At 41.2% G+C, this 15,458-nt stretch overlaps 1 protein-coding gene across 1 annotated transcript in view; it reads right to left on the bottom strand.

The window, feature by feature from the left end:
• Positions 1 to 15,458, bottom strand: part of ARHGAP20 (Rho GTPase activating protein 20) — a 58,727-nt gene that overhangs the window by 40,884 nt on the left and 2,385 nt on the right. Inside the window, 1 exon segment of the mRNA XM_058839325.1 lies at positions 7,587 to 7,672. Coding sequence (XP_058695308.1) covers positions 7,587 to 7,672 — 86 coding nt within the window.

Raw genomic sequence — 15,458 nt, 5'->3', positions numbered from 1 at the left:
AGTTTCACTGCTCAATAGTCCTTCCCCTTCAGGCTCTCATTTTCCCATTATTGAAGAAGCAATTCAGATAGGTAGGTTAAGATCAGATCCTAGGAAGAATTCTATACTGTGATAGTGGTTAGGCACTGGCACACGTTGTCCAGAGAAGTTGCAGATACCCCATCCCTGGAAGTGTTCAAGGCCAGGTTGGATAGGCCCTCAGCAACCTGGTCTACTGGAAGGTATCTCTGTTCGTGGCAGGGAGCTTAGAATTAGATGATCTTAAGGTCTTTTCCAGCACAAGCCATCCTATGTTTCTATGAACTGTGGGACACAGTGGGGTGAACTCCACAAAACCCCACCACAGACCTGAAGAGAGGATCTGCTCAGCCTCTGTGTACTGGCTTCAGTTTGTATGAACCACTTTTCTAAGAGGGATGACCAATATGGGTGCCAACATGGAACACAGGACTGTCACTTCACCTATCCAGCTGTAACAGGAACAATTCTGGTTTTGCTTTGCCTCCAGGGCTTTGAATTTTATTTTGATACTTGTACAACAGCACAGGAATTATCCTATTACAGTGAAGAGATTACTTGATATGCCTGCTGCTACCAGCTGTGGCAAGCGTAGTGACCCAGATTCCTTATGGACATGCACAGAGCCACATGCACCATAACTAACTGCCCACCTATTTATTCAACAAGTTTTTCACATAGCTACTCGGGCAGATTAGTCAGAGGTTCCTACTCTGCAAGTGATCTGAGATGGGGAAAAAAGCTGTTAGAGGATCGCCTACATCTCTATGCTTTATGATGATAATTACCTGTTCAGAGCTGCCAGCAGTTAATGCTGTACTGGGATGTGCAAAAGCAAAACTTCAGGTGTTTGGTAAGCTCTCTGGTCAGCAGGACAGTGTCTAAAGAACAGAGGTACTTGAGAGGTCAGGAAGCCTCTGAGATGTCTTTCTGTCATGGGTTTAGAATCTTGCCCTTGAGGCTTATTAACCTTTATTGGATCTAGCCCCCAGTACTCAAACACTAAATAATGGGCACAGAAAATACCTAAATACAGATTGTTACTCCCATAACGTGATTAAAACTCCTCACCAGCAGCTTTGTGCACCACATGGATGCAGCTGAGCCAGGAGAAGCAATGCCATATCGGCCCAGAGGAGAGTCCAATGGGTATTTAACACTGGCCCTTGTCAGAGGTGAGAGCACCAGAGGCTGCGCATCAGCCTGCACATCATTAGAACCTTTCTGCTTGTTTACACAAGATAAATGATCATAAAGCAGACTGAGCAAGTTGGTCTGTGATTTCCTCAGGTATGCTGTTACCCAAACTGCTTGGCCAGACTGTCACTCAGCAGAGATTTTGTTGTCTAAAAACAGCAATACACAATGGCTGGACAACAGCTGCATTCTGCCAGACCTCAAGGCCTAATCCAAAAAGTCCTTTAAATGGGCTGCCAAGCAGCCAAAAACACATGTGGACACTGAGACATCTGGACAAGCAGAGCCCTGCACTCATCCTGATGAGCACTGCCCCTCACTGTCTTCATACTGCTACAACTTGCTCCAAAAGAGAATTGGCTTAAGGCATTGGTGTTAAACTATTAGTCATTTATTGTAAAATTAATCCCTTATTTAAACTCCAATCCCTCCAAAATCCTGCTTCCAAGCCTTCCTTCTTCTTACCTCTAGTACCTTGCTTTTAATAAAAAAGCAGAATATCTCTGAAAGCTGCAGCTCATTTCAATCTCCAGATGTACAAACATCGCTAAAAGCCAGTTTTGGAGGTCATAAATGAAGAACTGAGGGTTTTTTCAAAAACAAACATATGCACATATACACTCACACAAAACATAACAGAAAAAACGCAGCAGAGGGGCAGGATTGCCAACCTCTGAGCTAAAAGGCCATCTGAGGCCTCAGAAAGGTCACCTTGTTAACAGTTAATAAAATTTTATCCTCAGCTATTATTATGTAAAAGTAACTTTTGTGTTCAAACACATGGTTTAAGGAAGCAATATTCCAGTGTTATAATCAGCTTTAATCAAACATGAATTAGATATACTAGAAAATGACAACTTGTAGAATATCATCACAAGTTGTTTTACTTTCATGTGTAATTCCATTAAAAAGTAAGAGCATTAAATACAAAATAGCAATTAAAAAAGAAAAATACTGTTTTTCTATAATTTCATGTATGCTTACCTTACACAGGGAAACATGACATCTTGAGGGGAGAAATCCAGGGCAGGTCTCATACAGAGACTTCTGCCCATTGGGATTAAGCATAAAATGCATCAAACCTTTTCATGAAATAAAAAGTCTCAGAAAAAATCCTGATCAAGTGTTTTGGGGCTGAACTAAATCTAAGAATTAGGCCCATTTGCTTTGGTGACTGATTCTCTAGGAATAGGATTTTCCCTCCTTTTTGACGACTCGCTGGAGCCAGCCAGGCTGGTACCTGTCCATGCCAACTCCCGCTCTGGTTCCGAGCCCCGCTCTCCCCGCTGGCGGCGTGCGGCCGCTGCAGAGGCAAATTCCCACTGACCACATGTGGAAGGCACGCCTGGAAACTGGCACACACACATACAGAGCATGGCCTTTGCCCCTCACAGCCCTGCAAACTCACGGGTGAGGCACTGCCTGTCCTGTGCCACCCCAGGGCTGACCCTAGGCCACGTCCCCACCAGCAGCGGCACCATCGGCCAGCCAGGCCACGGCAGCCCAGGCCCACGGTGCCACTTCTCTGCCAGGGAGGTGCCAGCCACAGTCCACGCTCCATCAAATGCTGCCAGGGTGCCTGGGGGCTGTGCAAGAGCAACACGCACCTCTGCACGGGCAGACAGGAGAGCAGGCAGCATCTCTGCATCGAGGCCTCGTCCTGAGCCAGCAGGTAAAAACGGCCGCGAGGCGCGGCCCAGCGGCCTGCGCTCCCTCTCCAAACGCGCCGCGCAGAGATTGCACTGTGGAGCAAAGTTATTCACTAGCATGGAAATGACTGCAGAACAAGCAAAATTATCACAGATGAAATATCTATCTAACAAGCTGGTTACTTGTTACTTACTAATGGACTTTTATCCCTTTCCTGCCTGCCATCGGTTTTGCCTGAAACACCAACTACTCATCTTCCCTGTGAAAGAGAGACAGTTAAGGCCTTCTGGCAATTTACATTTATTAAAAGTCTCTATTTTTGTCTTCTTCTAGTCAAATAGCTTGGATCATCCACATATCTTCTAACTAAAACCCTGAAAACACAATGTCCAAGACTCTGGGAACACTCTGTATTTGACTCATGCCAAGTGGAATGTATTACTAGATTACACATATGATCTTTGTTATCTGGGATATTTAGCCTTTGGCACAGGACCCCTAGAAGATGACATGCCAGAACCACTGTGCACTGAAGAAGGAAAAACAGCCTCTCTATGAATGGCATAACATTACTTCTATGTAAACAAGGGGAGAAAACACCTTGGAAACTTGTGAAATCTTCAGTTTTTACCTTCAAACTTCAAGCTTACTTCTTCAACCATAAAATATTCATAACAAAATTGAGTAGGGGTAACATTTTTAGGAACTTCCTTTTCAGGTTCCTTAGGGATTTATCCATAAAACTTTCTAAAAAATATCCTTTGGGATTTTTTTTTTAAAACAGCCTGTGCTTCCAGCTTACACCAAAATAACATCATAAACACTCTTCATACTGTAAAAAAGAGCTGTTACATTTTCAGTATTTTAACACCTTTAATGTGTAGAGACACAGATCTATAAATGGTCCTCTAGACTCAGAAATTGTGAAATTATATTACTTGGTTTCAGAATGTAAAAATATCACTTTCAAAGATCTGTTGAGGTGTGCAATAGGAAAGGGGAAGCTGCTGGCGACTGCAGCACAGAGTTTGGCTGTTCCTGTGAAATATCAGAGATGCAAGCATAAGACCACCAATGCAGAGCAAAAACTTGGGTTTTGTCACATGTGAAAATTGTTTTGAAGGACAGCAGAACAGAAGCTGAAAATTTGATTTGAAACAAGTCTTTATTATTCTGTATCAATTATTTGAGATGACAATAGCTGATGCTTTAAATCCAGGCCTCAGACATTTCTGTTTCAAGCATGTAATTTGTATTGCACTGAACTGTATCATTAAATGGTGCATGTTTCACTAAAAGACACCAAGAAAAAGTAAGAGGAAAATTACAACTGCAGAACAAGACTGAGGACAAATATAACTAACCCAAATCCTTTGCCGATTTCATACTCATTAATGGGGTTAACAATCAAATTTATTTTTTCTGCACTTGAATATGAGCCAAGAAAAATATCAAAAGCTTACTTTTCCAATGTATTTCTACAATAACCTTGCTCAAACTGCTTCTGAAGAGTACATCTGATGATGTGAAGAGTCTTTACATGGCTATTCATCACATTTTGTGATGAAAAAGAAGATTTACAGGGAAAAAAGAAAGAGAAACGAACACATAGCATAGCGGTGTACATATCTTCATCTCTTGGATGTAAGGGCCCAAATTCCACTATAGGATCTGTAATGTTTACTGTGCTCCTCTTCTGCCTGCAAGTACAAGTCAAATGAGGCATGGAGTACAGCACAGTTTCCCTTCTGTGCACCACCATGCCATGCAGCCATCCCAGAAATCCTTCTATAGGCAAATATCATGCCACTCCTTCTATATGATTGACAAGTCAAGGCAAGATTTATAAAAAAAGGCTGAATGTTCATTAAACCAAATGATACAACTGGAGAAAAAGACAGCAATCTTTTAAGCACATAAGACTTTCAGACTCGCTTCTCTTTCAGGACTGGATAAGAGGACAGTGGCACAAACAAGCATCTGGTTTTTCCAGCTAGATCATCTTGTCTTGCTCACATCCTTGTGTCATCACAGCCATGATAATACTACCATCAAAAACCTTAGTCCTCTGAATGCTAAATAGCCATCTCCAGATGTCACAATGGTTTCTTTGAATAAATAGCATTAATAAACTTTAAAATGCCCCAGAGTAAGTCTGTCCAAAGTGCCACTATATTTTATGAAAGTGCCCTGTATATAAACCAGGGACACCTGACATATAAAGTGGAATAAAAACACAAACTGACTCGGCTTCTAAGTATTTCCTGTCCTTTTAAACTTTGCACTTGTTCATTAATTTCAACAAATATTGAGGTGAGCCAGCTGCTGAGGTGAGAGTATCCAAATAAATCCCTCACAGATGTTTGTTAACTTCAGATAGGAGCTTTATTATCTACAAGTCATTAATCAACCATTAACAAGTAAGTGTTATGGAGTCCCAGTATTAAGGTTCACTGCCAGAGAAGAATAATAGATTTTGCAGACTGGCTGTGTCTATAAGAACTAAGAGCAGGGACAGGTCTGAGGTAAAACATTTGGAGGAGATTAGAAAACATGAGAAGTCGTTTTGTTGCTCTTCAGCTCTCCTTCAGAGAAAGCACTTCACCAGAGTCAAGCATTTACACAACAAACTGAGTGGAAAGATCAAACTCATCCATCAGTTTGGTGATGAAGAGGAATGTGCTTTGCACAGCCAAACAAGGAAGTCAGGCACAGGTGAGAATTGCTGCTCCTGTCACCAATAATAAACACCATAGAAAGCGTCAGCCTCTAAACTGAAAGACACTGAAGCTACAAAATCACCTGCTCCGACTTCAGCGTCCTCAGACTTCACCCAATACCTCTCATAAAGGCCACAGACTTCGGTTCAAAACAACAGAAACAGCTAAATTTTGCATGCCACAGGCAGAGGACAGACATGACTGAGGCAGCATCCATCAGTTGTGAAAACAGCATCATGTGTCGAATAGGATAAGCACTGCTTACTGCAGAACAAGGAAATGCATTCCCCTCCACCACACTGTTTCTACCAATTGGCCTTACAAAAGAATCTTTTCACACACTAGATTTGGAAATAATTCTGATCTAGGCTATACAAACAAGACACTTAAAAAAGCATTAAGTTTTTTATATAGGTGAAAATGTAGTGTGTATTACACCCAGTGTCTCTCCAGGTATTTCTGGTACTTATGGAGCAGGCAACAAAGTAAATTTAAAAAGTAGAATTGAAGAAAAATATTCATGTCTGAATACCAGCAGGTAAATGAATTTTGACCTTCCTATTTTTCAATTCTGATTTTTTCACAGAATACTTTCACAGGTTTCTGAAATACTGTGCAATTCTGCATGATGTCAAACCAGGTATTAATTAGATCAAAGACAAAATATTTTCCAAAGCTCACACACTGATTGCTTAACACATCACAGAGTAGGAGAAAATATTCCTTACAAAGCCATACTTTTATTTCCCTCAATAACATTTCTTCATAAAGAGCAATACACAGCTGGAAGCATTAACAGCCTACCAGATGGTTCACTTCTCGATAAACACATTTTCTAAGTTTAAAGTCTAATGAACTGTAGTGCAGGGAGAAAAAAGTTATGTATGCAGAGCAGTTCAAATGGCAGGTCAGGGCTGGGGCTGGACAGGGGACTAGCTGCACAGAAACTTCCATTTCTATGGCAGCTTTACATTGGAGGAGGGAGGGAGGGAGGGAGGGAGGGAGGGAGGGAGGGAGGGAGGGAGGGAGGGAGGGAGGGAGGGAAGGAAGGAAGGAAGGAAGGAAGGAAGGAAGGAAGGAAGGAAGGAAGGAAGGAAGGAAGGAAGGAAGGAAGGAAGGAAGGAAGGAAGGAAGGAAGGAAGGAAGGAAGGAAGGAAGGAAGGAAGGAAGGAAGGAAGGAAGGAAGGAAGGAAGGAAGGAAGGAAGGAAGGAAGGAAGGAAGGAAGGAAGGAAGGAAGGAAGGAAGGAAGGAAGGAAGGAAGGAAGGAAGGAAGGAAGGAAGGAAGGAAGGAAGGAAGGAAGGAAGGAAGGAAGGAAGGAAGGAAGGAAGGAAGGAAGGAAGGAAGGAAGGAAGGAAGGAAGGAAGGAAGGAAAGACAGAGGGAGGATGGATGATTCTGGCAGAAGACAAGGACAAAAAAGGCTGAATGTTTAACACCCACCTATTCAACCCCTCAAGTGCTAATACTGGACAGGGGAAGGCTGTGATCACCAGATCCTGGCCCACAGCATTGTACTAAACCAGCAGGTGCTTCCAGAGCCCTGGAGAGCCTGTACCATTCAGCAGGCAATGATGGAACAATCTTAGCTCAAATTAAATTGTGCAATTCTACAGTGAACAACCCTGAGTTACGCCTGACACTGTGGAAGTGTCCAAGGCAACAAGCATTCATCTTCTACCCATCCCATCTCAGCAGCAGGCAATCACAGCCAGTCACAAACTGGTCACAGCTGAGCAGCCCAAATGTTGCATGCCCAGTTACAAACTGCAGAGCAGCCCTGCCCACCCAGTCAGGTATAAACAGCTCAGTGTGGCAGCACTGGGGAAACCCCCTCTAGGAGACCAGCCTCATGCCTGGGCTGGTTCTGGCACATCTTTCAGCAGGCTTTATAGCTGTGCAGATACCGAGGAGCCTGAATTGTGTTGAACAACCTGGTGTGGAAAACAGTTCAAAAACCTTCCAAGTTTTGGGCTGAGGAACTGCAAAACTCACTGACTCACCTTGAGGCCGATCTAGATCTGCTGAGTGCTTTGACAAAGATCAAAGATGGTGCAGACTGGCGTCTTTGGGCCAAACTCTTCATTTTCTGATTGGAAAGAGAATCAAAATGAAATCACAGGTGAGATTCAGAACAGTAACTGCATGCATACAGACTGGAGCCAGACTCCAATTTCAGACCATGGGGAAAAGGCTAAGTTGTTGCCCTCAGCAACTCTGGAGGGGGGAAATATGACATGGTAAGAAAAGCAGGAGCATTACCAGAAAGCCAGTGTAAAGAAAAGCTGAAAATTAGTGTCTATATACAGATACTTGAGGTACCCTGCACACATGAAATAAACATCTAGAGCTGGTCCTCAAACACTTTTTGTTTTTTAGTAATTTATTGTGCTTTAAATTTACCAAATATCCAGGCGGTGGTTTAAGTTTCAAATGCTTCATACATTTCTGTGTCAGATCTGACATCTACAATAAATTAAGGTTTGGATTCTACCCATCTGACCTTACATGCAACATTAGGCTACTCTTTTTTAACAAATCTTTAGAGATGAGAGCATTTTCCTTCCCTGCTAATCTATCTGGAGCATTATATCTTGCCCCTCAGTAGCCAACAATGACATTTTTTTCATTCCTGATTATATATGAGGAAAAACAAAATAGGGAGAGGCAGAACAGTCATTAGCACAGAACTAGTATGAGAATGAGAAAAAGGAGACACTCAAAGACAGAGAACACCACAGGGAAAAAAAAAGAAAAAGCACAAGGAAGAGATGAAAATGTCAGTAGCTAACAAGGGAGCACGGGTTTCCAGTCAGTGAAGTTGAACACTACAATAAAAATACTGAACAAATAAATACCACCGTTTTCCCCAGAGGTAGAAATTTTCAAAAGCACCCACAGGAGACAAAAATACACATTTCCCTGAACATAAAAGTATTCACCACGATGCATTCAGTCTTCCTCCTGCAGACAGAAGCAGGATTGAGTAGTCCTGGCCCTAACCCTGGAGGGCTGTGTTGAACCGGTTGTGCAGCCTGCTGCCAAGGTGCATGACCTCTCCTCTCACTGACCCTCCACCAGAAGGGTGACTGTTACCTTATTTAGCTCAAATACTTTTCAGAATAGACTGATGAACAAAAGATCCAGGGTAAAGCTCCTCCTGAGACCCTGACAGGAGAATATCCAATGATGCAGTGGTACCTTACACCGCCCTGGCCACCACTGAGAGCCAATAAACAGGTGAACCTCTGACAGCCATGAAGTCTCTTGTTCTCAGCTAATCACAAAGCATGACTCTCTGTCTTTGTACCAAAAATAACCACTCACTACGAAGATAAATATGTCAGGACAGTCAGAACAACTGATTTTTCTGCCAATGTATGTGCTGGACGTGGCATACATTTTGTTTGGGCAGGTGCATGGTGTGCTTCCCTTAGAGAAACTGAACTCTGCATATTTTACTTGCTTTTGACAAGTGCATTTCTTTTACTCACTGCAGTCCATCTGTTATTGTGTCATTTTTTGGTTCTCTCTTTATTGAGGTAGAGCATGCTTGTTTTGACACTCAGTTACAGCTATTGTGCAGCAATTGTTACGAATTCAACTGTGTAATTTCAATTCACCTTTAAAAATTATCCCCTCCTCCCTATTTTATCAAAAAATAACCTTCTCAAAATGGATAAATTAAGTCTGGGAATATTTAGCTGTCTCCAACTGGACTATAACTGGATAATAAGAGATTACTAATAAGAGAGATGCCCATTTTTAATAGTTTGTTTTTTTAAAACAAATAAATAAATTGTTCTAGTGAATTAAATCTTTTTGTCTTACTGCTAGCAAATCCGAAAAGCTGACTGAGGTTTTAAAAGTAGCATACCTGCAAATACAAAGACAAAAATAGATCTGTGTAACAAAGCAGTGTAACATGCTACAGAAGACCAGCCACATATGTCACTCAACAGGCAGATTTTAGGAGTTTATATAAAGCATGAATGCCCAGTGGGAAATTTACTGCAATTTACTCATTACTGAGCAGGTGGCTTTTTTGGGGGTAAAAACCAGATCATCTCAGCTCCGGCAAATTCAGTGGAAGTTCGTTATGTTTTCAAAGAGATCTTCAGGTCTGAAAAGAAAGCCGCTGGAAAAATTACAGTATTTTTAAATCTATGGCAATTACAGCATTTTTCTTCTTAATACTTGGGTAAGCAGCGCTGAATAGAGCCTGTGCCAGCGAGATCCCAGTCTTGACTCAAATGTCTGAAGACCAAAGTAAAGTCTAGACCACGACAAGTTTATTAAGAGCTCAAATAGCTGGCAGAGATAATCCTGGTGGGAGGGGACCCCAGCAGGTCTGTGATCCAGCCTCTCTGAACCTGCTGACAGCAAGACCCATTCAAGCACCTCCAGTGCAGGTCTGTGTTCCTCCAAGGATGAGATTCCACAGCCTCTCTGGGCAAAGTCTTAGCACAGCTACTAAGCAAATCTTAACAGGAAAAAAAAATAGCTTCAAAACATAAAAAGATCACTGATGAGAAAAGGAAAATATTCACAGCACTCAAGTGAGTCAGGTCAGCTGTATGCAAATAAACACATTACACAGAGACATTGATTACAGACAGAAAGGGATGTTTTATTTTTATTTTGCTATGTACAGAGTTTGGGAAAAGAAAATAAGTGACCTTCATGACAACTTGAATTGATTCACTTTGAGAAGAGAGAGGATAAATTCACTTTTCATTAAGTTGGATCCAGTTGCCTGCTATCCTCATTTTTATTGCTTTTATTATGTGCAAGGATGGCAATGTGGAGAAGAGGAGATATATCCTGAACAGCTGCAGTGAGAGCAGATGTTTGGGAGGAAAAGGAGATGCACTGACCAATTATCTAAGCATGGGACACAGAGAAGCATTTCTCAAAGTGTCCCACATCATTACCTCCTATTTTTTCATGTAAATATTAGAAAGGTCAAAACAGACAGAAATTCTCATACTCGCTGGCTGAGTCACATCCATGTGAAATGTATCATAAAGTCAGTATCTATAATGAATGTTTACAGTGTGCCAGATGCAAAGATGATAATCTTTTGTCAGTCAGGACAAATCAGAATTATTTCTGTCTTCCTCAAATTCAAAAGCTTGAGTTCCTGCCCCCTCCCCTCCAATTCAGGTTTAACTTCATACTTTCTGCATTTCTGGTTGTGGTTGTCTTGACTTTTTAACAGGAAAAAAAAGGTTTTGCATTTTCAGTTGTTGGACTGGTGGTAGTATTTGGCCAGTTTCTCATCTAGTATAAATAAGTCATAGGCCTGTAGACTGGAAAAGATTGAATTTATACCAGATATCGATCAGATCTACAATCTGACACACTGTTTTGTAAACTGGGATGGTAGGCAGTTTATGAGCAGATCAGCCCACCATGCTGAGGACAGAAAGCTTGCAAACCATCACTGAAAATATGCTGTCTCTCCTCAGGAATCAGAACCCCTATGGATTACAGTAAAATCTGCCCAAGTATCTCACAAGTCATCCGCTGGAAGAAAAATCTATTCCCGGATGCCAGTATTCAACTAATTTTACCTCGCAGTTTAAGTGGATGATGGTGCTCTATGAAATTTATATAAATCAATATATTGCCAAGTTACAATATTGATTTCCACTGTGGAAAAGGTAACACATAATAAGATCAGAAAAACTGGAACTGCTCCTGCACTTCATTATTATCACGCTTCTAAAGAGAATGGTAGAGTATGAATTAAATAAAGAATGTATGAAAAAATAATGGTACTTACTATTTATTTTGTGTTGACAAGTAACTTAAGTAATGCATATAGGGTGATCATCATATTTTCAAGTACCTAGAGAAGGTAAAAATCCATGCAATAAGTGCTGCAGCTACTGCAGATGTGCTGGAGGTCAGAGCAGGCGGGCTAAGACAGGGACTGTGCACGGTGATTCCCCAGCAGCACACTGCCCACATTGCCAGGCTGTGCTGCCTCACCCATGCCATGGTCAGACACATGCAGGAAGATTCCTCTCCCCCAGCCTCTGATTCACACACCTGAGCTGTCTGCCCTGTGCTCCTTTTACAAGCCCCAGAGAGAAAAGGACAATTTAGGGCACAGTTCATCTTGTCTGAAGTTTTCCTCCACTGACTGTAAAAGAAAAGTAAGGTGATCAAGAAAATAGAGTTATTCATCAATCCTCTTCTTGATATTGAACAAAAGACAGGGAACAGAAAAATGTATGTGCTCACTAACACAGGGAAAAAGGAAAAACTGTCTTCTTGCAGTGGTTTGAGCTTAGGATGAGAAAACTATGCTGTATGATATCTGTTTAAGAGACTCATACAAAACAGTTGAAAAATTTATTTAGTTCCTGAGTGACAGGTAAACACAGCAGAAATGCCTCCTCAGCAATGTGCAGATAACCTTGTTAAAGCCTCCTCAGACACTGAAGGATTTCAGGCTTCTGATTTACAGGTTCACTCCAGAAATGGGTCAAGGCTGGGACATCTGCCTGGGTCATTTAACTGGGTGACAGGGACAACCCTCAGATGTGCCAATGCCTCGAGCTGAGGATTGCTTTCAAGTGGCTAAGCTCTCCCTTTCACTGCTTTATTTTTCTAATGAAATGAAGTCTGATTTTAACAAATCCTACTCTCTAAATGTATTTAAGTTAATAACTGTGAGGGATTTCACCCATGCAAACTCTGCTCTTGTTGTCTGAGCAACAAAACATATCTGTAGCGCACACTCCTGGTTTAGCTAGATATGAACCAAAGCACAGACAACAAATCCTTACCAAAAACTGGGAGGCAAAGTTCAGCTAACTGCCTGACAATCAAAAAATCACAACAAACCTCAGCATACAGCAGTTAATTTTCCAAGAAAACTGGGCATCACTCTTACCCCTGTATCACTGGGTCACTTATGACAGGCAATAGATTGCATTTTCCTACATAATATAACCCAATACTTATTAGACTTACAGACTTGGGGTGTCATGGTACCAAAAATCACTATAATCTCTCATACTTTGTTAAAGCAAGAAATGGACCTATGCTGACCTACAACATTCTCAAGCTGTCATAAACACATGAGGGTGCATCTCAACAGGGTGAGAAGATGACTGCATTTGAACTGCTGGCTCAAGCAGCAGAGATGTAGGTCCCACAGAGAGACCATTTACCATAAAGGCAGAGCAGGTGACAAAACTATGTTCTTTTGTTTATGCTGGCAGAATACTTGTACTTACAAGGACCTTCCTAGAAAGAAAGCCATTTTTGGATGGGTAATTCAATTGGAGAAAACAATTGTAGGGGCACAAGAGAAATGGGAAAGGAACATCATGGAACATCATCATGGAACAGCAGCTACTAGAGAGCACAGCAAAGACTGAAGGCCATCTCAGAGTAGAAAGAAAAATGGATAAAAGAAGCTAAGAGCAAAACATGTTGCACCAACTACTTCCCGAAGGATACAAATCTTTTTAAGACTGATATGGATGTCTTCAAGATTCCACTCATCTACATCACAAGATGAAGATGTGAAAGATTAGGAAAAACATCATAGAGGAGGGGAACATCAAATATGTTGCTTGTGGGTCCTACGGTGAGTCAGGGCACTGCTCAGACCAGTGACTCTGTTTGTGGTGGTCTTGTTGAAGCCTGAAGTTTCCATTCAAGCCTGCCACAAAGCAGGAAGGTTAAAACATGGAAAAAATTCTGCCCCGGTTTCTGTACATAAAGACTTTCTCAGGAGCAGTTTATGGATGACAGAGTGAGGAGATTCCCCCCATCCCACATCCATACTTCAAGCAACATTAAGTAAAGAGGCAGTAATTTGTTATTTGCAGCTCTTGGGTATTAGATCCCACATGACTTATCGTGCCACTCTCTTTCCTGCTGCCACTAGGAGGGGCAAACAAAAATCCCAGGAATACGAAACTCAAGAACTAGAACACATTGTTTCCTGCATAATTTTCAGTTTCTCTCATGGACAGAGAAATGAAGGATTTCTAACACTAGTTCATAATTAAAGCAGCACCAGGAGGCACATCACAACACTGAATTACCATAAGCCAGCACAGCCTACCAAGGTGATTTTAACCTAACGACCCACTTCGTGGGTGATTTCATTAAAGCAGGGGCTTTTTCAGTCATCATCAGAGACAAAATAGCTACAGGATGTGTCTGCAGGATGATAGGAATTGTTCATCACTTCACTAAATAGTGCCAGAAGTGTTCCTATGTGTCTGAAAATTCCAGCACTACCGGGTGTGATTTTAGAAACAGCCCACCAGATCCTCAGCCAGGACCATAGGACAGTCTTGTAGGAAGAAGTTTAAGGAGATTTATGTTAAAAAAATACATATATTGGCATGAAATTAAGGTATCATAAAGTACAATGGCAAATATTCATCTTTTCAGAGTAAAACAAGGGATGAAGATTATGTATGATTACTCTTCCAATGCCATTAACTTGCTTGAATTTATCCACTAAATACACTATTGAGGAACACTATAACTCCCTCTTCCCTGCCAGTAAACTGTTGCTGTATTTGTGATCAAAGAAACACATATTTATGGTGATGGAATTGCCAGATTTCAAGTCTCAAACCATAAATGCTACTCTGATTAGTGTTCAAAATGGTTAATTTTTTGCACACCTTGTAGATGTAAATATTAAAAATGGCTGAGCCTCCAAAATATCTAAAGCAGTTACTTGAAATCTTCAAGGAGGCACCAAAAATCCTAGAAGTGACTCCTTTTGCTACCAGATACTGTTTAATGTAAAATATTCAGGGTTGGTTGGAATCTAGCCCCTCTGAGAAGAGAGAAGTGAAATACCAGGAACATATAAATATGGTTAAATGACCCAGCTGCCACCGCTGACACAGTTACACTGACATAAAAGACATCTCTGCTGCATAGTTTCTTTTGACAGATTTGTAGAAATAAGCTCTGTCAGTATAATCACTTTTACTCATGCTAGTTGAATCCACTTTAGAGTTTCATCAATTTACTGGTATTGGTTACTAAGCTAAAGAGTCAATACAAAACTTCTCTGTAGGTCAGTCACACACAGTGACTCCAGTGACTCCATCAAGTCCAGTAAAAGAGGGAAACTAGCCTAGAATTTTCCAAAAGCATTAACTAAAATAGTGCACTTCAATGTCACCTTTTAGCAGTGTCTTGAGTGCCTTGTAAGCTTTTAACAGAGAGAACCTCCCACAGACTGTGAGGTAGGTTAGCAGTGCAAATTATTTTGCATGCCAAGAATAGGCAAAGAACAGCTTCCAGGATATTAGTTTAAATGGTCACATAAAATACATTAAAAAAGCCCTAGACATTTTCTGTCCCTATTCTGGTTCTGTGGTGTGATCAAGCACGTGATCCTTCAGCTTCGTTTTGACAGCCAAGCAGGAGACAAAGTAGGAGTTCAGAAAACCACAGAATAATGCAGCAAATCTCAGCTAATTTGAGAAAATATAGTCACAGTAATAAAAAGGGAGAAAGGTTCAGTGGTCGCCTAGCATCACATACTTAGGGGTTGCTTTTGCCAGAAAGTGAGACAGTTGATGCTAAACACATATTTGCAACAAAATTGTTTAACTTGACATGCTCTGTCACCAATATCAAAACTGATTTCTCGCCAACACATTCTTCCATTTCACTGTATGTAACCAATACAAACAAGGTAAGCTCCCTGGTACCAAAAAAAGACTTTCTGTATTGTGAAAAAAATGATGCTTTGGCACTGAGTGGAAGACAACACAGAGAGTGCTGTCCATACAGTGTATATAGAGTTCAAAGGACCCAAATAGTAAAAGAAATATTTGAACTGTCACTGAGATCCAGCTTCAGGCAAAATTAGG

Source organism: Poecile atricapillus, chromosome 1 (assembly GCF_030490865.1).
Source record: "Poecile atricapillus isolate bPoeAtr1 chromosome 1, bPoeAtr1.hap1, whole genome shotgun sequence".
NCBI lineage: Eukaryota > Metazoa > Chordata > Aves > Passeriformes > Paridae > Poecile > Poecile atricapillus.
The sequence above is the reverse complement of the archived record's forward strand: the minus strand, read 5'-3'. Positions and strand labels throughout refer to the sequence as shown.